This window comes from Arachis ipaensis, chromosome B2 (genome assembly GCF_059453495.1).
Source record: "Arachis ipaensis isolate K30076 ecotype BB chromosome B2, ASM5945349v1, whole genome shotgun sequence".
In the NCBI taxonomy this organism is placed as follows: Eukaryota; Viridiplantae; Streptophyta; class Magnoliopsida; order Fabales; family Fabaceae; genus Arachis; species Arachis ipaensis.
The window spans coordinates 23225863-23252736 of NC_142437.1; the positions used below are offsets into that span (position 1 = coordinate 23225863).

At 34.3% G+C, this 26874-nt stretch overlaps 2 protein-coding genes and 2 pseudogenes across 2 annotated transcripts; 2 read left to right on the top strand and 2 right to left on the bottom strand.

The window, feature by feature from the left end:
- The first annotated feature begins 515 nt into the window (after positions 1-515).
- On the top strand, positions 516-3245 carry LOC107628250 (aspartate--tRNA ligase 2, cytoplasmic-like; annotated as a pseudogene).
- Positions 3246-9754: 6509 nt separating this feature from the next.
- LOC107625095 (ABC transporter C family member 5) lies at positions 9755-17662 on the bottom strand. The gene is made up of 10 exons (XM_088505024.1): positions 15036-17662; positions 14623-14943; positions 14456-14542; positions 12995-13675; positions 12731-12895; positions 12072-12581; positions 11627-11932; positions 11014-11077; positions 10691-10930; positions 9755-10345 (listed from the first exon to the last, which is right to left on the bottom strand). Exons 1-10 carry the CDS (start codon positions 17142-17144, stop codon positions 10233-10235), a joined length of 4596 nt encoding a protein of 1531 aa, XP_088361150.1. The 5' UTR covers positions 17145-17662; the 3' UTR covers positions 9755-10232.
- Positions 17663-22007: 4345 nt separating this feature from the next.
- On the top strand, positions 22008-23101 carry LOC107627013 (protein FAR1-RELATED SEQUENCE 5-like; annotated as a pseudogene).
- Positions 23102-25287: 2186 nt separating this feature from the next.
- LOC110267552 (uncharacterized) lies at positions 25288-26656 on the bottom strand. Its single transcript, XM_021113240.2, has 3 exons — positions 26552-26656; positions 25948-26397; positions 25288-25582 (listed from the first exon to the last, which is right to left on the bottom strand). Exons 1-3 carry the CDS (start codon positions 26654-26656, stop codon positions 25331-25333), a joined length of 807 nt encoding a protein of 268 aa, XP_020968899.2. The 3' UTR covers positions 25288-25330.
- Positions 26657-26874: the final 218 nt, after the last annotated feature.

The window sequence follows — 26874 nt, forward strand, 5'->3', positions numbered from 1 at the left end:
AATGAGGCTTCATGAATTTTACAAACAATACTATGAGTATTGTGTAGTTCGTTTGTATTTTGCATTGTAGCCATGGCAGATTTACAATTTTAATTTCTGTTTCTGAAAAATCAACCCTTTTCTATTTTGCCTGTAAAATATGCCCAGTTGAACATATCCAAGTCGCTGTATAGTGCATGTTTGAGGCAGATAGTCTTATTAGATAATTGGAAGAGGAAATAAATGGGAAGATAGAGTTGTAGAGACAAGTTTTGGAAGCAGTTCTCTTACAACAAAGAACACCGTCTTCTTCCCATGACGAGGTATCTTGACGACCCTACTTCGGATTAGAACCATTTTCCCTTCTAGAGACTTCTCCAGATTCTTGATAGGTGTCCATCTGTCAGAGTCCCTGAATGGGTCCTTCGACTGCACGTCCTCCATTTTATAGTCGCCGTAGTTTTCGCCAGGACACTGTCCTTACCTCCGCTGTCGACTAGGACGACCCCCTCACCGAAAACTAGGGTGACTACAAAATGGAGGACCTGCAATCGAAGGACCCACCGAGGGACCTGACAGATGGACACCTATCAAGAACTTGGAGAAGTCTCTGGAAAGGAAAATGGTTCTAATCTGAGGTAGGATTATCGCGATACATCGTCATGGGAAGAAGATGGTGTTCTTTGTTGTGAGAAAGCAACTCGTCACCGTGCAGTGTGTGGTGCAAGCGCAGGAAAATTCGGTTAGCATGTGCAGATGGTGCAGTATGCCGGGGCGCTGAGCAACGAGTCTATTATCGATGTTGAAGGTCTTGTTTCGGTCCCTTCTAAACCAATCAAAGGCACCACAAAGCAGGTTAGTTAGCTTCTGAGGTTTGATTTTGGATAGAAATGAAGGGAAACAATAGCATCGTATTTAGTAGGGTTTAACACTAGCTTTTCTCTTTCCGGAAGTTAGAATTTGAAATCTTAACAACTACTATGTTGAATTTGGTTGCATAGTGGTTTTTGGGTTTAGAAATATTTGTAAGGTTTATAATATAGAATGTAATATTTGAAATCTCCTTAACTTGTATATTTGTAATTCATTTTTTTTTCAAGTAATAGAACATTTTGCTGAGAATCTATAGCTTATGTGGTTTGTTCTGATAGGTGGAGATTTAAGTGAGGAAGTTGCACTGTGTTAACAAGGCCGGTTCTCTACCAATTACTCTCCAGGATGCTGCTCGAAGTGAAGCTGAAATTGAGAAGGCACTTCAGGTACATTGATTGGAGGTGTCTGGGTCTTTGTCAACCTGTTTGACTCCTTCTTTATTAGGGTGATTTGTTTGCAGGAGCTTATCTTTTACTTCATTTCTTTTCATCCATTGGTTAACTAGTTCTCTTAATGAATGCAGGCTGGTGAACCATTTGCTCGTGTTAATCTGGATACACGTTTGAACTTTAGAGTAATTGAATTCAGAACTGCAACTAATCAAGCAATTTTCTCCGTTCAAGCACAAGTTGGAGAGGTAAAGCATTTCATATGAATTTTATTCTGAAGAGTCTTACTTATTCACGTTCATTCTTGAATTGCATGTTGTTGAGATCATGGTTGCTTTAAATTTTGAATTTACTGCAATTAGTGCATACTAAGACATTTAAGGTATATATTTTCCCCATGATATCAAGTTGAATGATCAAATTATTTCATTGCATTGTTGGGTAGGCATTCAGAAAATTCTTATCATCTGAAGGCTTTGTTGAAATCCACACTCCAAGGATTATTGCTGGGTCAAGTGAGGGTGGAGCTGCTGTTTTCAAACTGGACTATAAAGGGCGCCCTGCTTGCCTTGCCCAATCAACAGCGCTTCACAAGCATATGACAATATCTTCTAATTTTGACCGTGTTTTTTAGATTAGTTCTGTGTTTAGGGCCGAAGATTCCTTCATACCCAGACATCTGTGTGAGTATGTTGCTCTTGATGTTGAAATGGAGATTAAGTGGCATTATGTTGAGGTATATTTCACTTTTAGGCTTATGTTTCTTGGTATGGTTCTGAAATTATTGTGGTACGTAACTTGTTTTACTGCTATTGAGTTTTTGAGCAGGTTATGGATATAGTTGATAGGTTGTTTGTCTCAATATTTGATAGCTTGAACCAGAATTGTAAGAAGGGTCTTGAAGCTGTGGCACACGAGTACCCATTTGAACCTTTAAAGGGAAGCATCTTCGATTAAAAAAAATGTATTTTATATATATCATACATTCTTTCTAATCTAACAAATTTATTTCTCCGTAAAAAAATAAGAGTAAATATTGTTAACTATACTATGTTGTAGTTCTTGTGCCATGAACTACCAGTTGAAAAATGTGAATACAAAATGAATGCAATGCTTAAAGGCTTATATGATCTTATTCATGATCTGATATATCCCGGTTAATATGCAGTATCTTCGTCAGACTCCGCGGCTTACATATGAAGAAGGGGTTCAGATGCTGAGATGCTCAAGGTAAGCTTAAAATTTTCCTTAGTATCTAATTCACAAATCATGAACAAATTTATTTTCTTTTTTCTTTTTTCTTTTTGAATGGGGGCCTTTCTTCTTTCTTAATAAGACATATGCTCCATAACCCTGAGTTCTGTTCTAAGGAGTGCTTCATTGATGCTGAGGCTTCCTCTCTATTTTTCCTCTTATAGATGGTTCTCGGTTTTCTTTGCAACTGTTGAATCATTGACCTCAACACTCAGAATTTTGTTTATCTTCACTAATAAGAATATTAGAAAATGGTATGTCTAGCATGTAAACTTTTTGTAATTTTTGTTTATAGGTTTGAGACGGAATTCTATATCCTTCACTGGTACTCCTTAGCTGTAAAGTCATTTTCACAATGTCTTGCTCTAATAATTCACAATACTCTAACTCATTTGATGTCTTTATGAAAGGTAAGCAATAAGAGATTTCGTCATACATTGCATTGGTATGAGAAATGAAAATAAATGGATATAGTTGTCTTGGAGCATGCAAGTATTTCTCATAGCCATCATTGCTTTTTCATAGATATAGTTATTTCCCCAGAAGCTAAGCTTCGAGTTTCTCACTGTTTTTAGTCAGAGTTCTGTGTTGCCTGTCCACAATGCAGAAATGTTGAAAAAACAGGCTGAGTCTTGCGGCATTGATGTCAAGACGATATCTACACACATTGATTCTGTCAGGTATCCTTCATGGCCTCTTGCTCAGATTCTTTGTGTAACTCTGGCAGCTACTGTCTCCATCCACCAGTAAATATCATTTTAATAAAATTGTTACTTCTAAAAATCAACATAGGTAGACATAATTTGTGTCCAAATGAGTAAACCATTATTTTGACCCTTGAAATATTAGTTTGTGACAAAATGGTCCATGTAAAAAAGATTCAATAAAGTTTTATATTGACAGTTGAAAGCCTAATACAATCCTCTTCTTTTATTGGGATTTGGAACCAATTATGTAATGTTTGCAACAAGCTTGACATAGGCATAGTTGGCTACAATGTTGAATTACTTTTAAATACATTGATTTTTGGATTTTACAATTGTCTAACCGACACTTACTATTTATTACTGGACGGAAGGAATGATTTATATTTTCAACAAATTGAATTACCTAATATCAAAAACTAATTGCTTTGTTGATGATGAAAGCACATTTTTATTTTCGTCTCTCTCTCGTTAACATCCTTGTTGCTGCACTACTGCTACTCCTTAGTATCTGTTTAAATTAGGTTTTCTGAGAAAATTTGGAAAGAAATTTCTAAAGGAAGAAAGAAAAGAAAAAGATCATGTCCCAAAAGAATCACTTTCTTTTTTCTTTTATAACCTTCCAGATTAGTGATTATTACTACTACTACTCTGGATTTAATTAAATAATCTTAACTATGTTAAAAAAATAGATCATAATTAAAATGCATCTCAGCAAAAAATTAAATAAAATCTTGACGTATGTTCGAAGAACCGCAAGTAAATAATATAAAATTGAAGATATACATGAAAAAAAAGAAAAGTAAGAGCCTAAACCCTTACTTTATCTTTAGACTTAATTCATTCACCAATAAAACAAAAAAGGCCACGGTATCAATTAAGGAAATGACCTCGAATGTTGTCAAGTTAAAAAGATTTGATGGTGAAAATTTCATACGATGTCAAAAGAAGATGCACTTCCTTCTCACATTACTAAAAGTGGCATATGTTCTTAGCATACCAAGACCACTAGAAGTTGAAGGGGAGGTCATTACAAAAACACGAACCAAGCAAAAATAGGACAGCATACTCAATGGAATGGCATGACTGATTCAATGGAATGGCATGACTGACTATTTGATGTCTACCAAAATGAAATGGCATGACTGTTTGATGTCTACCAAAATGGAATGGCATGACTGACTGTTTGATGTCTACCAAAATGTTGGGAGTGCAAAAGAACTATGGGATAAATTAGAGGCAAAATATATGGCCGAACACGCAACAAGTAAGAAATTTCTTGTCACTCACTTTAATAATTATAAGATGGTTGATGGTAGATCTGTTATGGAACAAATGCATGAAATTGAGCGTATTTTAAATAATTTTAAGCAACATAACATGCACATGGATGATACCATTATTGTTTCTTCAATTATTGACAAACTTCCTCTACTATGAAAAGAATTCAAAAGAACTATGAAACATAGAAATGATGATGTTTCTCTCGAGCAATTAATTAAGTTATCACCTTCGTCTTGAAGAAGAGTATCGTAAACAAGAAGATACTAAAGAACAAATTACTCATGCTAATCTTCACGTAATGGAAGATGGAAAATCCAACAAGCCCAACAAAAAAAGATATGAGATTTTAATAAATCTCAAGGTAACAATGAATTATTTTCATTGTGAAAAACCAAGACATTTTAAGAAAGAATGTCACTTCTTAAAAAAGAAAAAAGAAAAGAACAACACAACAATAAAAGATAATCTTATTGCTGTTATTTCTGAGATCAATATGAGTGAAGATATTGGGTCATGATGGATAGATTTTGGTGCAACTTGATATGTGTGCAAGAATAGAAATTTTTTGAAGACATTCAAAGAAAAAAATGGGACTATTTTGTACATAGAAAATGCATCACCTGTTCAAGTAATGGGAAAATGGACGGTGAAACTTGAATTCACTTCCGGAAGAGTACTTACTCTTATTGATGTATAGTATGTACTCGAAGTTTGAAAAAATTTAGTTTTTGTACCTTTACTTAACAAGTGTGGGTTTAAGTCTGTTTTTTAAGAAGACAAATTTATTCTGTCTAAAGGTGAAGTATTTGTGGGTAAAGGATATCTATGTGAGAATATGTTTAAATTAAATGTTGTAAATAATAATAATAATAATAATAATAATAATAATAATAATAATAATAATAATAATAATAATAATAATAATGATGTTTCTGTTCATATTGCTGAGTCCTTTTATTGATGGCATAATCGGTTATGACATGTTAATTTTCATAAATTAAATGATATGATAAAATATGATATTATTCCAAAATTAATTAAAAATTCAAACGTATGCACAACTTGTATGTTAATCAAAATAACAAGGCTTCCTTTTCAAAGAGTACAAAGAAATTCTAAATTATTAGAATTCGGATATTCTGATGTATGTGATTTGCATGGTTGGCCTATTATAGGTGGAAAAAAATATTTTGTAATTTTTATTGATGATTTTAGTAGATATTGTTATATATATTTGATGTATTCTAAAGATGAAGTCTTGGATAAATTTAAAATTTTTAAAATCAAAATTGAATTGCAACATGAAACATTTATTAAATAATTAAGGTCTGACCGTGGAGGAGAATATTATAATCCTAGTTATTTTGAGTCTATTGGTATTATTCATCAAACCACTGCACCATATTCTCCACAACAGAATGGTATTGCTAAAGAAAAATAGGGTGTTGGAAGAAATGGTTAATGTCATGTTATCTTATTTTGGTATAACAAAAGGTTATTTGGATGAGGCTATGTTAACTGCCTGTTATATTTTAAATAAAATTTCTAATAAAAGGAATAAAATAACTCCATATGAACTTTGGAAGAATAAAAAGTCTAATCTTAAATATCTTTAAGTTTGGAGTTGTAGAGCAATAGTAAAAGTTCCTGAACCTAAAAGAAAGAAATTAGGAGAAAGAGGTATAAAATGCATTTTCTTAGGATATGCTAAGAATAGTAAAGGTTATAAGTTTGTAGTTATTGAATCTAATGAATCATATTCTGCTAATACAATTATTGAATCAAGAGATGCAATTTTTCTAGAGAATAGATTTAATTCAACTCCAAGACCTAAAATTCACTTAGAAATAGAAGATAATGTAAAAAATAAACCCGTTAAAAATATTAAAGCTAGAAAAAGTAAAAGAATCAGAAAAGCAAAGACTTATGGACCAAATTTTTTTATGTTCCTTGTGGAAGGGACAGGTGAATCAATAGATAGTATTGCACCTATATGCCTTCATATGGAAGGTGATCCTGAGACCTATGAAGAAGCTATAAATTCTCGAGATTCAGAATTTTGGAAACAAGCAATACAAGATGAAATGGACTCAATAATAAGAAATAACACTTGGAAAATAGTGGATCTCCCTCGTAGGTCAAAGGCTATTGGTTCTAAATGGATTTTCAAGAAGAAGATGAAAGTAAATGGAACTGTTGATAAGTTCAAAGCACGGTTAGTTACTAAGGAGTTTGCACAAAAAGAAGGAATTGATTACTTTGATACATATGCACCAGTAGCAAGAATTGCAACAATTAGAGTGCTTATAGCGCTTGCTTCAATTTTTAATTTTTTTACTTACCAAATGAATGTTAAAACAGCTTTCTTAAATAGTGAATTAGACAAAGAGGTGTATATGAAGCAACCAAAAGGGTTTATAGTTGCTGGTCAAAAAAATAAAGTGTGCAAATTAGTTAAGTCTTTATATAGACTGAAACAAGTCCCTAAGCAATGGCATAAAAATTTCATGAAAGTGTTCTTCCTAATTGATATAAAATAAATGAATCTGATAAATATGTGTATAGTAAAGTTAAAAATGGTAAAGATGTTATGATTTGTTTATATGTTAATGATATGTTTATTTTTGGTACTGATTTAGAATAGATAGGAAAAACTAAATATTTTTTGTCTAGTAATTTTGATATGAAAGATATAGGAGTTGCAGATATAATTTTAAGAATTAAAATTGTTAGAGATAGTCATAATTTAAAATTATGTCAATCTTATTATATAGAAAAAATATTAAAAAGGTTTTATGAGTTTGAAGAATATTTGGTGAGTACTCCTTTTGATCCAAGTATTAAATTAGTACCCAATATAGGTTCGTCTGTTTCACAAATTGAGTATGCAAAAATAATTAGATGCTTAATGTATACTATGACCTGTATTAGACCAGATATAGCATATGCTGTAGGTCGTTTAAGTCGGTATACAAGTAATCCAAGCAAAGACCATTGGCATGCTGTCAGAAGAATATTAAAATATTTGAAAGGAACAATAAACTATATTTTGCTATATAGTAGTGGTGAACCTTCTGTTTTAGAAAGATTCACAGATGCCAGTTGAATAAGCTATACAGAAGATCATGCATCAACAAGTGATTGGATCTTTATCCTTGGTGGGGGTGTTGTTTCTTGGGGATCCATGAAATAAACATGCATAACAGACTCTACCATGGCTGCAGAATTTGTTGCTTTGGCAGCAGCAAGCAAAGAAGCTAAATGGCTGAGATTTATTACATGAAATTTTAGTTTGACCAAAACTAATGGCACTAATCTCTATACATTGTGATAGCCAAGCAACATTATCAAAGGATTATAGTCAAATTTATAATGAAAAATTTAGACATATTGGAGTAAGACATAGCTATGTTAAAAATCTTATTGGTAATGGAGTTATAGCTATAAATTTTATAAGGCCAGAATAAAATCTTACAGATCCTTTAACAATTGACAAGGGATTTGGTGTTTAAAACATCAAAAGGGATGGAAATAAAATCCGTATTTTAAATAATTACCAATAGTATAAACTCAACTCACACTTGAGTAAGTCTTGAGTTCAATGCGGTAAAATATACTATTAGAGTAATTGCAAGTACTCATAATTATTTCTTTCATCCCAAGGTAAAAAGTACTTAGAATTATAATGGTATAGAGGAATAGGATGAATTTTTACTCTTAATAGACCTATAGCAAGTATATTATTGCTAAAGTATTTAATTATGGGATACTTTTGATAGAATCTACCTATATAAGTGTGAATTGAGGCCGGTTCTTGGAGTTAAGATTTTACTCTTAAAGCACTCACGAAATGATACAAGACACAAGGGCATGTAGTATACTAAATGTGTCATATTTAATATAACATCTACATGATACCGAAATTTTATGTGCTATCAATGCACACTTGTTCATATGAGTTAAATGGTTCAAAACTTGTCTACCATTTTAAATTCGGATGAGTAAATACCACTGGTTACTAGGTAAGGGTTCAAATCGCAAGATACCTCTATTGAAAGCATAAAACTTCCAGAATGATAGGATTGAAAAGGAATTTTGAAAATAGTGGGGGATTGTGGGATATATTTTCAAAAATATGTGAAAAGCTATTTTGAAGAGTTACATCTCTACATGGAATTGTGACTTATTCAAAGGTTGTAACTATTTGAAAAGTTATGTCTGTTGAAAGGTTGTAACTATTTGAAAAGCTGTCTGTACGTAGTTGCATGTACGTAACTATATGTTGCATGTACTCTGTACCTATAAATTTTCCTCGTTTCATTATTGCTGAAAATCCATTTCAACACTTTCTTGATGCGCATAAGAAAGAATAGAAAATATTATTCTGTAAATTATTATTTAGTGTAAGGCTTAGACTGTGTGAGTGCATAAACAAATCAAATGTTCTTCATTGTATCCGGCAGGAAATTCACCAGTAACACATTTTGCACACCACATCAATGGGGACGAATTAAGCCTAAAGAAAAATGTGTTTAACACAAGTCTTGAAGAGTTACGCTATTTGATTCACTATTCCTGTTTCTGATAACTCACACTCACAGCAGCTCGGATCAACGCCATCGAAGATTATGGGAAAAAGAAGAAGGGTCTTTGTTTGTGACAGAAGATGGGGAGAAGTTGGGGTTTCAACGATATGGAGAGAGACACCAAACCACGTCGTTCCACACAAAAGACGTGCCAAATCCAATGGCCAACGATGGACAGAAAGTGTCTTAGAGACTACTATGAGTACCAGAGTGCAACTTTAAATACGTATTTGAGTAACTATTAACTTCAAGACTACTTTGAGACTTGATAAAAATTTCAGGAACTATTTTGAGACTTGACTCATAATTTACTTGTCCATTTAAATAAATGTCGAAAATTTGAATTTTGTCCTGTACATGTAATAATTCATTAACCAATGATAATTCTTTAATTAAAACTCAATTTGCAATGGACTAATCCTTGGCCTACACATATAAAAAAAAACTAAGAAAATACAACTATATTAGGTATACATAAAAAACCAGTTACCAAATCAATCATTCGAATAGAATAGATATTAGAATACAAAATACATATTAAAAATAACTTACAGATAATACATGTATTCATACACAAATATATGATAACTATTTAGCGACTAATTTTTTGTGTGCACATAGTATTTTTGAACAAAATATATGAAAAAAGAAAAAGAACTTAAGAAGTAATAAGTAATAACCAATATGAAAAAACTCCAATCTACAACGGCTTTAACACTGAAAAATGTTACAAGAAAATGTGGGATACACAAACTAGTGTCAACTCTGCTTTCCAGCTAAGCAAAATCCTAATGCCTCATTCTAAAAGCTACTTTTATATAACATTATTGAACCCAATTCAAACCCATCTTTCTTTCTTGATCATCTAAGTTTATGTTACAAAGAATGCCAACCATGCACATTTCTTCAAGGGAATGAATCAACTAATACTTTCAAAGTGGAAACTAATTTTGCTCTCATTGGAGTGCTTGGTCGAAGAGGAGGCATGCAACGTGTGCTCCTTCATTTTCAGTTATGCACGAGCCGAAATGCGGCAGCTACCGTAGCAACCGAGGCATCTCGAGTTTCAACATCCAAAATGTGTTGAGCTCTTGCTGCCACTGCCCCAAAGATTCTAATGATCTTTGGGGGCACTAACCCGAAGGTGGGAAATATTACCTTATTTAAAAATCTGGTATGCCACTCGACCGTGATGAATACTCACTTACCAACTTTAGGAACATGGATGACCTATCCTCTAATAGCCGTGATGGAGTGTCAAATTCTGTGACCCGGCCTGTAAAAAACATTGAAAAATTAACTCCATGAGCAAAAATCTGGCGTTAACAAAGTTGAGTCGCAAGGTGACGAAGTATTTTTATTTTCTTGATAAATGCAAGGCAATGAAATATAAATAATCAATTCTCCTAAATGATTTAGCTTACTTCATTTTTCACATGAAATTTACTTTATTGGAAAACCTCTCAAAGTTGCAAATAAAAAAGGAAAAATGTGTGGATGAGAGGTCAACATCTGACTGCAAGAAATTTTCATTTTGCAATACCACAGAATACAAAGCCTAAGGTCACGGTGCATAAAATATTTAAAAGAATGACCAAAGAAAAGCATGCAAAATACGCACCATCACTGAGAACCAGAACTAGATCACTGTCAATAACTGTAGGAATACGATGTGCAATAGTACAAACAGTGCAGTCTCTGAACTCTTCTCGAATAATCTTTTGGATAAGATTATCAGTAGCAGAATCAACCGATGCCGTTGCTTCATCAAGTACAAGTATCTTTGACTGTTTAAGTAGGGCTCGGCCTAGAGCAACAAGTTGTCGTTGCCCTACACTCCAATTATCTCCATTTTCTAGAACTGCAAATTCAAAGTACATCTAACTTATCTTTTTGTGGGGTTGAGAAAGAAGATTAATCACTTTTCAAATCTTGGCTTCTTACCCGGCGTATCAAGCTTTTGTCCTTTTGATCGAATAACCTCTCCAAGCTGAGACTTATCCAGTGCCTGTTAAAACATAAACTCAAAACAATCAAACAGAGCACAACCAACTTAAAAAAAAAAATAAAAAAATAAAAAAAAAAAGCAAGAAAAAAGCCGTACTTTGAAAGATAAAGGTTTGTTGGACTATTCTCTTATACCATGTCTGCCTAAGAGCAAAGATGTAAAACACATATAGAAAGAGTAAACCACAAGAACAACAAAGACCAAGCCTTAGGGCAGGCGCATCTGCGAGTTGAGATCTTGGAGGGGAAGGGAATGCCTTGATGATTAGAGTCTGTTTTACTCTTCTTTCCCTTCTCTTCCCTCCCTTTTCCCTCCAAGATTCCAATTCACAGACACGGCCTTATAGGATCCGCGGATGAGACGGTGCCATAGTATTGTGCCATTAGGCAACACAAAAGATGGCAAAAAGGAAATGAAAGTGAAAAAGAAAAAAAAGAAAAGAAAAAAAAAACACAAGATCTTGATTCTTTGGATTTAGAGCGAACAAAGCCCTTGGGGAAATAGCTTAAATACCAAAGACATAAATGGAATTATCCAAGCAATACTAACCTCCCAAATCGCTTTATCTGAGTGCTCCTCAAGAGGATCAAGATTGCCTCGTATTGTGCCTTCAAATAAGGTTGGATCTTGTGGTATTATACTCAGACGGCTTCGAAGGTCATGGAGGCCAATTGTTGAAATATTGATGTTGTCAATAATGATACTCCCCGTGGATGGTTCAACCAATCGAAATAATGCCTGAATCAAAGTAGATTTGCCACTGCCAGTACGTCCGACTATTCCAATCTTCTTCCCACCAGGAAATGTACATGATATTCCACGAAGCACCAATGGAAGATTTTCCTTGTATCGTATCTTCAAGAAGAAAAATCACATTAAAAGATAAAATTAAGATGACCAAAGAAAAATCAAAATATAATAAGTTTGGACTTCTTAATACAGGACAGAAACAAAAATTCAAGAAGCATACTTAATGCAAAACTAAACTGGATACCTTCAAATCAACTATTTGGATTGTTCCATTCTCGGGCCATGAGGACGGAGGACGAGAATCATCAACAATTGCAGGTGCTTCACTAGGAACTTGGCTGTACTGATAAATCCTTTCGATAGATATAATTTTGTTTTCAAGTTTGCAAAAGCTAAGTATCCACCGAGATAGACGTCCATTCAAATTCAGGCCATACGTCACGGCAAGTCCAGCCATGCTGGGGTCAATACTTCCATGGGGAACACTTACAAGTAGTACCATACAGAAAGCAAACACAAAAGTGGAGAGTAATTCCATGCGCAAGCATAGCCACTCAATAGCTGCAAGGCTGCAAAAGAATGGCCGTGCAAAACAATCCAAAAGGTAAAGGTTCCTCTTCATGAACCTTTTTTCTTGTCCAAAACCTCTGATGGTGGCTGCTCCCGCAATTGATTCACCGAAAAGATGTATTATTGGAGATTTTTGGATGCTTACAATTCGTACCAGTTCCCTTGAGGAAGCCATGTAGTATTTCTGTGACGGAATTAATAGAAGGTCAAAAATCATTCATTAGATGATAGCACAAGATACTCGGATAAAATAAAATAAACCTTTATGGTACACAGCATGTCCTTTTTCAAAAGCAGATTGAAACAAAAATTGAAGACATAAACTATAATTACCTGCATCCACAAACAAGCAATAGCCATTGGGATAACCAGGAGGAAAACTTGCCATGTAACTGTTGTCATTACAGCAACAATTCCTATGAGCTGTATTGTTGTTGAAGCAAACCCTCCAAGTCGAAAAGGAATGTCGAGATCCACAACACTTTGATCAACAGAAACCTGGTATATACATGCAACCCATTACATAATGCACGCCACACATTTATGGACAAACAAAACTAAGGAGGCACAAAAAGTCAAAAACCAAGACTAACTTACCCGATTCAGGACCCTTCCAGATGGTGTAGAGTCAAAGAAAGACATTGGTGCACGGAAAATACTTCTGAGCATGCTGAAAAATAATTTTTGCGCAGCAGCAAGACCAAATGTAGCTACCAGAACAGCCCTTACAAATATGAACAATGAGCTGCCAAAAGCAAGGGCCATGTACACGAGAAGAAGCTCAGTTGGAGTTACTTTTGGCTCGTCTCCAGCAGTTTGAGGATTTGCCCAAGCCATCCACCAGTTACTAGCAATCTGAAGGAACTGAAATAATGATTGTGCCATAATTATGAGCGGAATCAATAAGCCTTTATATGCTGCAGCCATGTACGACAAGTAAACCTTCATGTTCACACGACCTCTAACCCTCTCCTCTTCTTGAACAAGTTGTTTTTTCCTTGAGCGCTTTGCCTTTTTCTCCTTGATTGCCTTCTGATCGGATGATCCCTCTTGCACTTCCTTTGCTAGACCATCAATGTCGAGTGAAGCAGAGGATCTCTTTTCTGTCATAATAGATCTATCTGGGGACATGTTTTCATCTGATTCATCTGAGTGAGAAGGAATATCCATAGCCTCTATTGCTTCATGATGAGCTGAAACTAGAGTCTTAAAATCTGTTCCAGCTTGTAGAAGCTCATCATATTTTCCGGCCTGTATGATTTGTCCTTCTTTAAGGACCTTCAAATGCAGAAAAAAAATGGAAAAAAATGAGAAAAATTACTTTTTTCACTTCGTATCAACCACATAATCATAGTCAGATAATTCAAACAGGAGTCCACCTAGTCATTCAACAAATTAATAATCTTTGCAGACAGAGATAGATTACAAATGTAGGCAGCAAAATCAATCAGGATCAAGCAATACAGCTTATTTTAATTTAAAAAGAAAAGATTATTGAAAGTATCGGCAATGCATTCAATTACCATAACGGCCAATTGTTACGAGTTTGACTCAGGAGGAAGCTGCAGTAAAACAGAACAGTAGGCAGGAGTTCCGTAATTAAATAGAAAATCACTCCTGAGCCTTCCTGTGCACAGATCAATTTAACACAGTCAATCTTAAAAATGATTGCTGTGATGTTTTATATATGTTTTGATATCATATCCCTGAAGTAGCAAGATATGACAGTATGTATTGTGTACTTCTCAAATTCTACTTTCAATTTTCATACAAAGTGTTACTAAAAAATAAGAGGGACAAAACCTGTAACACAAACCAAAGATTTATGAATTCTAATCCGAAAAGAACAAATGCATCACATTAAAATAGCAGAAAGCAACTGCAACCCCTGATCATGCAGGGAATATATATCTCTCAAATGCAAAAGATTTTAATATAGTTCGAAATAAATAATTAAATTAAAACAAAAAACACCTGAATGAAGTGTAGTATTCAACACAGGAAGCTTCCTATAGCTATGAATGAGTTAATGTGCAACAAAATACCATTTGGCCATACCAGTATCAGATCAGCAGCAGGCAGAAATTCAACTTGATGCGTCACAAAAATGACTGTTTTTTTGGCTAATGCTGTCAATACATACTCCTGCAATCACATTGTCATCGATTAAACCATATCTAATTCATGTAATAAGAAACATTAATTCAGTAATTAAGAAAACTAACCCTGAACAAATCCGATCCGGTGTGGGCATCAACTGCACTAAAGGGATCATCAAGGAGATAAATATCAGCATCTTGATAAAGTGCTCGTGCAAGCTGAACCCGCTGCTTCTGGCCACCACTGAGGTTTATACCTCTATCACCGATAATTGTTTGGTCTCCATGTGAGAAAAGCTCTAGGTCCTTCTTCAGTGAACAAGCATGAATAACCTTCTTGTACCTTGGTTTGTCCATCGCATTTCCAAAGAGGATATTTTCTTCTATATTTCCTGTCTGTATCCATGCTGATTGGGAGACATATGCAGCAGTGCCACATACTTTAACCTGAGAAATAAACAATGCATCATGTAAAAACTGTACTGTAAATATATATACGTATATGCCACTGAATTTAGAGATAAAGAACAGAAACATACTTCACCCGAAAGCTTAGGAATCTCTCCAAGGATGCAAGAAAGGAAGCTTGATTTCCCAGAACCAACCATGCCACAAACAGCCACACGCATGCCCTTTTCGACTTTCATATGTATTCCTGACAGTGTAGGCCTAGACAAAGAAGGGTCCCAGCAGAAGACACCATCCTTGATCTCTACGGCAGTGTCAGTCATGCCTGGTGGCAAGACGATAGTTGCATCTTCCTGCAATTCTTCGTCCTGCAGAAAACTAGTTATCCGATCAAGCGAAACTTTTGTCTGAGCCATCGTTGACACCAAGTCCGGAAAGTTTCTCAGAGGTTCTTGGAGGATCCGAAATGTAGCCAGGGCAGAAAGGACACCGCCTGCTGTCAGCTGACCACCCAACAATATGCAAGTAGCAAAAGTGACTGCCGACACAAAAATCGGGGAGCTCCAGAATATGAAGGTTATGAAAGCCTGAGAATAGAGCGCTTTCCTCAGCCACTTGTATTCCGTTCCACGCATTTCCTCCAATTGTATACGATACCTGTCTTCCCAAGCTTGTAGCTTGAGAATCCTCATATTCCTTAAACTCTCTGATGTCTTTCTCATCCTTTCATCCTTAGCAGCCATCAATTTATCTTGGTAATTTTCTTGTATTCTAGCCACAGGAACAGTTACAACAATGGAAATTATTGTAGCAATCAATGTTGCAATGGCAGCTATTCCAACACTCTTGTACAAAATTAGAAGAGCAAGAACAATCTGCATCGGAAGCATCCACATGTCGTGAAGATACCAAGAGTAATCCCCTACCCTCTGAACATCAACAGCCATGTAATTGACAATCTCCCCACTTGTGTGACTTTGCTTGGCTGAGCTCGACAGCCTTAGCCCCTTTTGGTACACCATCGCCGTTAGAGCCGATCTGACATGCATACCCAAGATGTCCACTCCTAGATACCACTGCCGAGTCGTCAGCGTTTCCACAAGCTTTGCAGCAAAGAATATTCCCGCGAGGACATAGCCTTCATGAGGAAAAGTCTCTATGCCACCCAAGTAATCAACAAAGTAACTTATCATATATGGACCAACATAAGCTACCAAAGTATTCAGACCTGCAAAGATGGCATTCACGGCTGCTTCCTTCCAAAACGACTTGAGAATCGCCCAAGCTAACAAAGGCTGCTTAGAGGGGTTTTCAGCCTTCAATCTCTCCCAATTTGAGTTCAAAATCTTATAACTAGTCTTGGCTCTATCCTTGGGCGCTACAAGGGGAATGTCCTTAAGCTCGAGGGGTCTCTTTGCACCAACGGAAAGAAGCGGATTCAGCCACGAAAGCGTGGCCAAGCTGAAAATTCCGGCATCTTTATAAGGTGTAACCTTGAGACAACCCGTCTCCTCTTCAACAAGCAATGGCTCCTGAAGATCAGGGTCCACACAAACTTGTATACCGGTAACACCCCTAATTGCAACCACAGACAAGAATGCAAGCGCCGGAGCGACGGCGAAATTTGCAACTACGCGAGTGGAAAGGTATTTGGGACCTTCCATATAAAGACCTCTCACGTCAACATACAAATTGCACAAACAGATAACAAAGGACAATAACCACCAAACCCTCAAGAGAAAAGGGAACTTATGAGAAACTTTGAGCTTGCATTGCAATGCTGAGAAGCTCAACACAAACCAAGCCAAACCTTGTGCAGATGGCACAAATAGAAGGAACCAGTTCACATGTTTTCCATTAGCCCCATTTGAAATCAAAGAAACCCCATCGAAACCAAGCACCACAACTTGAACAAAAAGGACATAGAAACAAGAGAACACTGAGAACTTGAACATTGAACCTATTTGAACTTCACCATCAATGCCATTGTTTCCATTAATGGTGGTGGTGCTGGTGGCGATGCCGTTTTCCTTATTAATTCGAATCCGACCTTCGCACACACAAATCTTCCTCACGGATACAACAAAGAGGAACAACACAACAAGGGTAAGGTTCACGCAGATTGCAGCAAGTTCCAAAAATGGCAATCCTAGGATCGTGTCGGATAGAATCTCAGAGTCCGAGAAATGTTTTGATAATATTGAAGCTGAGATACTATTTAGAAAATCTGAACCCTCCATTATTTGTTTCAAACAACACGCTGAGGAGAAAATGGAAGAAACCTTAGATAAAATAACAAGAAGGGCATTTCAGAGTCTAAAGAAACAAAGGAGAAGAAGAAGAAACAAAATTGGTCTATCTCGAAGCAGATTCTATTGACACATTGCAAACTAAAAGAAAAAGAAAATGAGATTAGTTTTTACAACTAAATCAGAATAGAAATACTGAAATAGAGAACGGGTTGTAGTTGTGTCAGTTCTGTTATTTCCGTTCCCAGAAACAGAAAGAAACGAAGCGAGTTGTAAATTTGTAATTGTAAGTGGTGAGTCGCGAAATCAAAATCAGATTTTGATGTGGAAAACTGACACCCAATTGAGGAAAGTACAAAACTTTCGAATTGGGTGTTCTCTCAATAACCGTGTTTTGTTTTCCCCTTTCTGAAAATTGCCGAGGCAGCTATAAACCTAGCTTTTGGTTCAAACAACATTAACCAACCTCTTTTAACAGGAGAGGAGCAAATTTGTTCATGAACCACAACAATAATGTTATATTATATTATATATTAATGATAATATAAAACTATGGTGGTGTTATTGGTTGCTACTGGATCTCCTAATTGAATAGACTAAAAATATAATTTATTATAAATAATAATTTTATTTAAAAATTTATTATCAATCAACAAATTATTATATATTAAATTTATAATAGACAAATAAATTAATATTTAACTCACCCAAATTGATTTGGTGGTATTATTGTTGGCGAAAATTAATATCATATCATGTACTATAAATTTTATTATGATGATATAATAATTGAAGAGATTCTCTCTGTCCCTTTCTCTCTCTCTTCTGTCTCTCAGCTAAACAATGCTGTAGTTTGTTTTGTTTTGTTTTGTTGTGTGATGAAAAGAAGTTCCGTGAGAGAGTGAAGGACTTAGTTGTTTGTTACACTTTGCTCAAATTGAGGGACTGCTTGTTTTCTCTCTCAGCTTTCGGTGAGTGCTAAGAAACCTAAAAAAGGGGTCAGAGAAAAAGAAGGGACTTAGTTCAGTACGGAAGGGAAGAAATTCCATTTGTTGGTGGGATTTATAGTTTGAAGCCATCACATTCATTCTCAGCTCAGATTCTATAGTTATGGAAATATACCAATGGAGGTTTATTGTTTGATTTTGACATTTAATTTACATTTATTTGTTGTTCCTTAGTCCCCACCATTTGTGTCTATTGAGAATAGTTGGAGACAGGTGTTTGTTAAATAGAAATGGAGATTTGTTATCCAAAATGTTATATAGATTTTTTAACTCTGCTAAGTGTGTATCAAAATTAATAACTAAAATTAGTTATTATATATTTATATAAATATATGTATAGTAATTTATTTTTAATTTATATTTTATATTTTAATTTTTATTTTATATTAACAATTAATTTTAATAATTCATTTTAATGTATAAATAATATTTTAATATTTTTTATATATTTTTAATTTATATTTTATATAAATAGTTGATTAGTGACTAATTTGTTTATACATGTAATAACAGCTGCGAATTATCCATTCACATCGTATTTGTTACTCTATTATATAAATAATTTTCTAGCAAATATTCTTAATGTATTAGTTAAAATTATTGCTAGTGAAAATTTTTAAATTTTTTTAATAAATACATTATAAATATATTAAAATTTTTAACTACTTAATATTTTAATGTTTTATAAAAGCTTTTTTAATCAATTATCTTAACCTAACAAAATCCATGAATAAAAGATTAAGTGTTTAATTTGATTTCTCAAATTTTACATATGATTTTAAATTAACATCCTAGTTTAATTCAATCAAATTTTTTTTAAAGGGACACCCAACAAAAATTGTTTTCTTAAATTGAATAAAGTGCATTATGTTAATTTTTTTCAAATTTCTATTTTAACACTCATGTTAATATGCATTAGCTATTTTTTTACTTTTTATTAATTAAACAATTTTTAACTCTTTATTTTATTTTGTAAAGAGTTTTGTACTTTCTGTTTTTTTCTAAAATACATTAGTATTTATCGTAATTTTTTTGAAGGATCAAATTAATTAATTGACTAAAAGTTTTTAGACAAAGATAGTAATTAATTAAGGTTTAATTATTTTGTCGATTCCTATAGTTTTACTAAATTTTTAATTAGATTCCTATATTTTTTTTTTCAATTAGATCCTTATAGCATATCAAATTTTGTAATTAAGTCCCTATCGTGATAAAAATGTTAGAATTAACGGAATATTCTGTTAAATTATACAGAATCTTCGGTCAAGTGTTAGGTATATTTGTTTTGTTTAACAGAATATTTAGCTAATTCTAATATTTTTGTCACGATAGAAACTTAATTACAAAATTTGATATAGTATAGAAATTTAATTAAAAAAAATATATAAAAACTGACAAAATAATTAAACAATTAATTAAATATTTATCATTAAGTAGTATATAATTCTCATACAAAATTACAAATATCCCATCTCCTCCTCGGTTGAATCCTGGAACCTTTGGGGCTTTAATCTGCAACCATGTGTTGAAAGAAGGAAATGGTTGTGTTGATAATTTAGCCAAACTTTGGATATAGGTGTGACATATTAGATAAATAGTTTAATTAAGTTCTTTTTTTTTGAAAAAATAGTTTAAACAATAAATATTTATATTAAAAGTAATTTATAGATAAGTTATTTTGTATTTTATTTTTTAATTTTAAAAATAATTATTTAAAAAAATGATAAAAAAATTATTATAAAAAAAATTATTTTTTAAATTTTTCTATAAACACTTAAATAACTTCTTAAAAAACTACAATTTAATTTTAAAAATTACACAAAATATTAATACTACTATTTATTATAAATCAAAAATTAAAAAAATAACTTTTAAAACTTTTTAATCGACTATAGTCACAATGACTTTTTTGTTACTTATGATTCTCTTCTAGGTACAATTTTTTTGTAATTTTCTGCTAATTTTAGAGGGGTTGCATTCCTTCGATTTGTTGCTCGTAGTTATTTCTATTTTTTTTTTGTGGTAACACTGTTGATTATAAAAAAAGAAAAAGAATATTACTAGTAATCCTTTTTAAAATAATTATAATTTCAACTCCACCTTTTTTTAATCCTAAACTATAAATATTTCCTCAAATTTTGAATTTTTTTTATGAAACTTATTTTCTCTTTCATCACTTCTTAATTAATATATAATAAAAAAATTAAAATCTTAAATCATATGCTTTTGATAAATACTTTTTTAATTAATAGCCTTAAAAATATATATTAACTAATTTTTTATTGAAATAAATTTGTTCAAATTAAAAACTTATATCTCATTTAATAATAAAGTTTGTTGAATTAATATAATGTCTCATTTTTCTTTGCGATCTTACCTTTATGGTTGTCTCTCTCTCATAATATATATATATATATTCAAACAAGTTATTACTGATGACTAATTTTTTTAAATAAAAAATATATTAATATTTTGTTTCTTGAAAATAAAATTATTTAGTATAATTATACATGAGTGAATTTTACAAGTAGAAAGTCAATATACAGAATATATATTGAATACGTGTTAATATTTAACAATATATAAAGTATGTATTGGACATATGTTAACATTCTAATCAACATATAAAATACATATTAAATATATTTTTTACACATCTACAATATTACTGTAAAATACTTCAAATATTAATATTTAACCAAAACAGCATTTTTATCTCTATATTAAAAATAATTTATAGTTATTAGTCCTCATTATTTCTTTTTTTACCATTTCTTTTCACTTTACTTTCTCTTTATCTTTTTTATATGAATCAATACTCACTGTTATTATTATTTTTTTTTTAGCTTGCAGCTTTTTATTTACGGCTACATTCGCCGCTTTTTGCTATTCACCTTTGGCAATTTTTTCTTTTCACACGTTTTCCTTTTTTTTCTTAACATTTAATATTATATGAAAATAAGAACAAAAAAGAGTTTCCTTAACACAACTTTTGGCTATCCAGTAGAAAACTATTAATAGTGGATAAGTTATAACCTGCACCTGGCAAAATGAGAAAAAGGATGCATAAAAAATTTCTGACATAGGTTTTTGTTTTAGTGTTCGGTCTTTACATGTTTTGCAGGATTGCCTACACATTATAACACATAATGTTATGGCACTTGCAAATTACAATATTTTCATTTAAACTCCCATGTAGAGACAGTTGGACTGTTTACCGAAATTAGCCCAATAATAAAAGAATGGATCGTTGACGAAAGGCGTTGACCTTAAGGCACTGTTTCAAGAAATTGACATGGGCAAGATTGCAAGTTACGGTGAAACCCTAAATGGTTTGCATCTAGACAAAGGAGTCTCCGTTGCTGGTGGCAAAGATATTGTTTGGTTTAATTACTCTATTAGTCCTTATAGTTTTGCGAAATTTTTAATTAGATCCCTATACATTTTTTCCTTTTAATTGAGTTCTTACACCAAAATTTTTTTTAATTGGGTCCCTACACTTTTTTGTCCTTTTATTTAGGTCCCTATACTAATTCTTTTTTTTTAGTTAGGTCTCTAAAAAATTAAGCCAATTACTACTAAGAAGGACTTAATTGAAAAAAAATTTAGTGCAGGGACTCAATTAAAAAGAAAAAAAGTATAGGGACCTAATTGAAAATTTCACGAAACTATAAGGACCAACAGAGTAATTAAACCATATTGTTTCATTAGTTAAGTTTTGGAGGGATGAAGTTGTACAAAGGGTATTGTCACGTTTTATGGTTTGCAGATTTATCTTTGGCAATGGCAAATTGTAGAGCAGAACAGACGATGGTAGTGTTTTGACAAATTTTTGTTACACGGTATTATGTCTTATCTAAAAACTTCTAATTCTCTAAACGCTTGTTCTGCGCAGGCCTGCATGGAGGGAGAATCGGTGATGAACCATTCTGATGGGTCACTCTGTGCTAAAGAGGAGAGAAGCGATGCCTATGGTCCCGGTAGTAACAAATTTGAGGATGGGGGATTAGGAGTGGACTCAAAGTCACGTGAGTATTTTGGGGACAATTTCTATGACAACTGGGAAGAGAGAGCCGTCGACGGTATTGCAAAGCTTGGATGTATTAATTTCAAAGAAATAACCGCTGAGATTATGATGTGTCATTTTTCGGATCGATCAGTTGCATTTTTGTTTTACAGTTTGTATGCGAAAATGAATGGTTTTGCTGTGAGGAAGAATAAAATTCAACGGAATGTGAAGAATGAGGTTACACAACAAGAATTTGTATGTTTTCGGCAGGGCTCAAGAGATATAGGGTTTGTTAACGACGGATTGCGACAGAAACGTGAGGCGAAGGCGGAGACTAGATGCGGTTGTGAGGCAAAGATGCGAGTTCACGTGCACTTAGAAAGTGGTAGATGGATAATATCGTACTTTCAGGAAGTTTACAACCACAAATTTTTAGAGGATAGACTAACCTGTATGCTATCGGGGCATAGGAAAATGGATGCAGTCATTGTGGAACAAATGAACATGATGCTGAAAGTTGATATTAAAATGCCACAGATTTATTCGTCTTTTGTGCACACTGGTGAGGGATTCCAAAATGTTCCCTTTCTAAAGAGGGATATGTATAACCAGATAGGCAAGCAACGGAGACTCATAGGTGGGGATGCGATGTCTTGCCTTAAGTTCTTGGAATCCACAGCGCAAGAGGATCCAGGAATATATGTGCGTATTTGGCCGACAAGGATGGTCGTCTGGTATACCTGTTTTGGTCAAATAATTGTAGTCAGCTGGATTATCGTTTGTTTGGGGATGTCATAGCATTTGATGTGACATATCAGAAGAATAAGTATATGTGTCCACTGGTTGTGTTCTTTGGAGTCAATCACCATAACCAAACCATTGTGTTTGCTGCTGCGCTAGTGGCAAGTGAGAATGAGCAGACTTACACCTAGTTGCTTCAACAGTTCTTAGACGCTATGAAGGGTAAAGCACCTGGATGTGACATAATAGATGGACATGGAGTGATGAGAAAGGCAATCGAAATGGTATTTTCTGGCACTTATCATTGTTTGTGTGCGTGGCACCTGCTAAGGAATGCTACTTCTAACCTAAACAATCCCACCTTTACTTCTGAATTTAAAAAATGCATGTTGTTCGATTATGAGATTTCCGAGTTTGAAGATCATTGACATTATATGGTTAATGCGCTCGATCTATTGAATAATCAATGGATTTTTGACCTTTATTCCAGAAGAAATATGTGGGTAACTGCACATATACATGGCTACTTCTTTGGGGGTTTTCATACAACCTCTAGATGCGAAGGGTTGCACTCAATGCTTGGTAAATTTATCCACGCTCGGCATAATTTGAGGAACTTTTTTAAACAGTTTATGCGTTGCATATCCCAAAGGAGGTCTGGAAAAGCACACTCTGATCTGCTATCTGTGGTTGGGGATGTAGTGTTGTAGAGTCCGTTGCATGATCTGGAGATGTCAGCTTCCAACAAGCTCACAAAAGAGATTTTCTTCTTATTCAGTCCGATGCTTTTCCGGACTTGTACTCTGAAGGTACAGACACATACTTTGAGCCAAACTTGTGATATATACACTTTGTCAAGGTCAATTAATGCTCGTAAGGAGTGACAAGTGTGTCGCTATTGTGACAGTAACATTTTCAAGTGCTCGTGCTTGCGGATGGAGTCTCTGGGTATACTGTGTGATCATATTGTAGCAGTGCTCATACATGTGGAGTTGAGTGATATACCAGACAGTCTTGTTCTTGATCGTTAGTCTAAGAATGCTCGCTCCAAAGTAAGGGCATTTGTGGAGAAAGCTCTGTTTTGCTGGGATTCAACGATCACGTTGGATGCTGAATTAAAGTGCAGGGAAATGTGTGTTCTGCAATATGGAGATGAAGCTGAATTTGTTGACATGATGGATAAAGTTTGTTGTGAGATATCGCGGCTGAAAGAGAAAAAAGATTGTGGTGATCTAGGAGATCGGAATAAAGTTCGGAAAGCATCAACATTAGAGGGGTGCGTGAGGGATCCACAAATGGCTCGGCATCCAAAGTGGCAAAGAAAGGACGCAAACCACACATTGGTGAAGGGTGTCAAGAGGTGCAATATTTGTCACCATATAGGCCATAATCGATTATCTTGCCAGTTAAACCCTAATAGTCGAAGAAATACACAAGAAGGTGCATCATATTTTGGTACTGAGGGTGAGGACGAGACTGGAATGATCGGTGACTCATCCGAGGAGGTAACAATGTTAACAAATTATTTTACTCATTAGTTTCGCTGAATGTTTAGTTCATTTATGATTGTTAGTGCATGGCTAATGGAATGTATTATTTTAGATGGCGTGGAATGGTGCAACAGAGTTTGGATTGGCCGAGGACTATAACTCAGAGGGAGAAATATCATATCCATACTTCAACTGAATCCGCTTACATTTCATTTGAGTGGAAGGATAATATGGTGGGTCGTATAAAGAGTTGTCATAGTATTTATCAAACCTTATGCAGTAGGTGTTCGAGAAATTTAGTTTCTCACAAGATCATGCATTATGCTCTATATTTGAAACAAAAAATGTATGTGTAGGAGACTCTATTATGGAGCATTAACTTTGGAAATTCATCATCATCATGCAGCATTATGACTTTCATAATTTATGCCTTATATTGAATTTAGAAATTTACCATGACCATGCATCCTGCTGTATGAGACTCTAGTATGCAATATTGAATTTGGAAACTCAAAATCATCAAGACGCAATATGAGGTAATAAAGAAAGTACTTTAAAAACATCAAAATCATGCATTATACTCTATATTTGAAATAAAAGATATATGTATAGGAGACTCTGTTATGGAGTGTTAACCATGGAAATTCATCATCATGCAGTATTATGACTTTCATAATTTATGCCTTATATTGAATTTGGAAATTCATCATGATCATGTATGCTACTGTATGAGACTCTAGTATGCAATATGAGATAATAAATAAAGTACTTCAAAAACACCAAAAAACGTCATACAGTGTGCCATTTACAAGTAACTAACTTCCATGTGCAAGTTATAAAACATTGTTCCAATGTGACAAAAAAAAGATTGCGAAACAACACCATGCAATCCAAAAAACATCATCAACATATGTATCATTCTAAGGTTAGTTACTCATAATCAAAAAATTGAACTAAGAGCACCACCTCCGGGTTAGTCCTCGATATCTCAAAAATAGCCAATTGATCATTGTTGATGTTGCACAGCTTCACGAATTCCCCCCAGCCTCCTGTGATGGTGCCATAGTTGCCTCTTCGCTTGCCCCCGTATCGGCTGTAGGCCGCTCGAACAGAGATATCCCCTGAACACAGAGTGACCATGACATTGTCACCAACGTCGTGGCCAAAGTGTGGTACATTTGGCTGGCAAAATATGACAACGAGAAGTAGTTAGATAATGTGGACCAATACGGCAACGGTCATGAGTTCAATTATAATAAATCGGCCATTAGTCAAATCATTATCATCAATTGTCATGCAATCCAGTGATCATCTACTAAACTATGCAATTCAACAACAAAATAAAGGCATTACAGAGATCAAACATTGCACATTAATCACCAACATAAAACACAGACATGCACAATGCCTACTCGACATAACCTAACAATTACAACATAACCACCAACATAGAAACAACACAGATAATGTGGACCAACATTGCCAATGTAACAGGTGTATATAGTCGAAAGGGAAGGAGATACAAACATTACTAGCACTAGACTTACCAGGAAGTGGACAAGTAATAGCCTTCTTGTGATGTGCATTACAAAGAATGGGTGTTCAGAGCGAAATGTCTGTGCCACCTCAGACGCAGCCGCGCTCCTAGGAATATTGATGCAACCCGTTCGAGGCAGATGCACTGGAGGAGTGTTTGGAACCTGGGGGGTTCCTCTGTTGCTGGATTCACCTCTAGACGGAACATAAGACCTCTCCACTCCGGATAATTCAAAGATACGCACATCAAAGTCATCGAGGCCCTTGTGCTTCAACAGCAGAATGTCATTGGGACGAAGCTTGTAGTCACAATAAAACCTTTCCCACCCCCCTTCGAGCGTGATCTCACCGAAGACGTTCGAGCTACATCCAATCTTGTATGTTCTCTGCACCCCGTCGGAGACTGTTAGGTATACATGTTTGCTAGATTTCGGGAGGAGATCATTTGGGAAGGGTATATGCTGCATAAATGGGTATATTAACAAAGAGCATAGCAGATAGTATTACAGGTGGCCATGTGAACTATTGGCAAATAAGGAAAATGATAAGGAAAAGAGATATCAACTATAGTCAAATAAAGATGAGATAATACCAAATCATGATGGAGCAACGTACCAGTGGTCGCGACGGATCCCCAGCCGATTTGATAACTCGGACGACATCGTTGTTCCTCCCAATATGCCCTAGTGCATGAGGAGGTCTTCTCCTACCTGAGGCCATGAGTTCTTTCTTCCAAAGGTATGAAGGTAAACAATTAGAGGATAGATGGAAATTGGTAAAGTGAGAAGAACAGTATCAAAAAGGGTAGTGAATAGGTCGGATTTGATTGGTAAATCCTATCTAATAAATGTAGTCAGACTTCTAAATCCTCTCTATAGGTTTATATGTTATCACTCTTCTAGTCTTCTTCTACACAACAAAATATTTTGTTCCTAAAA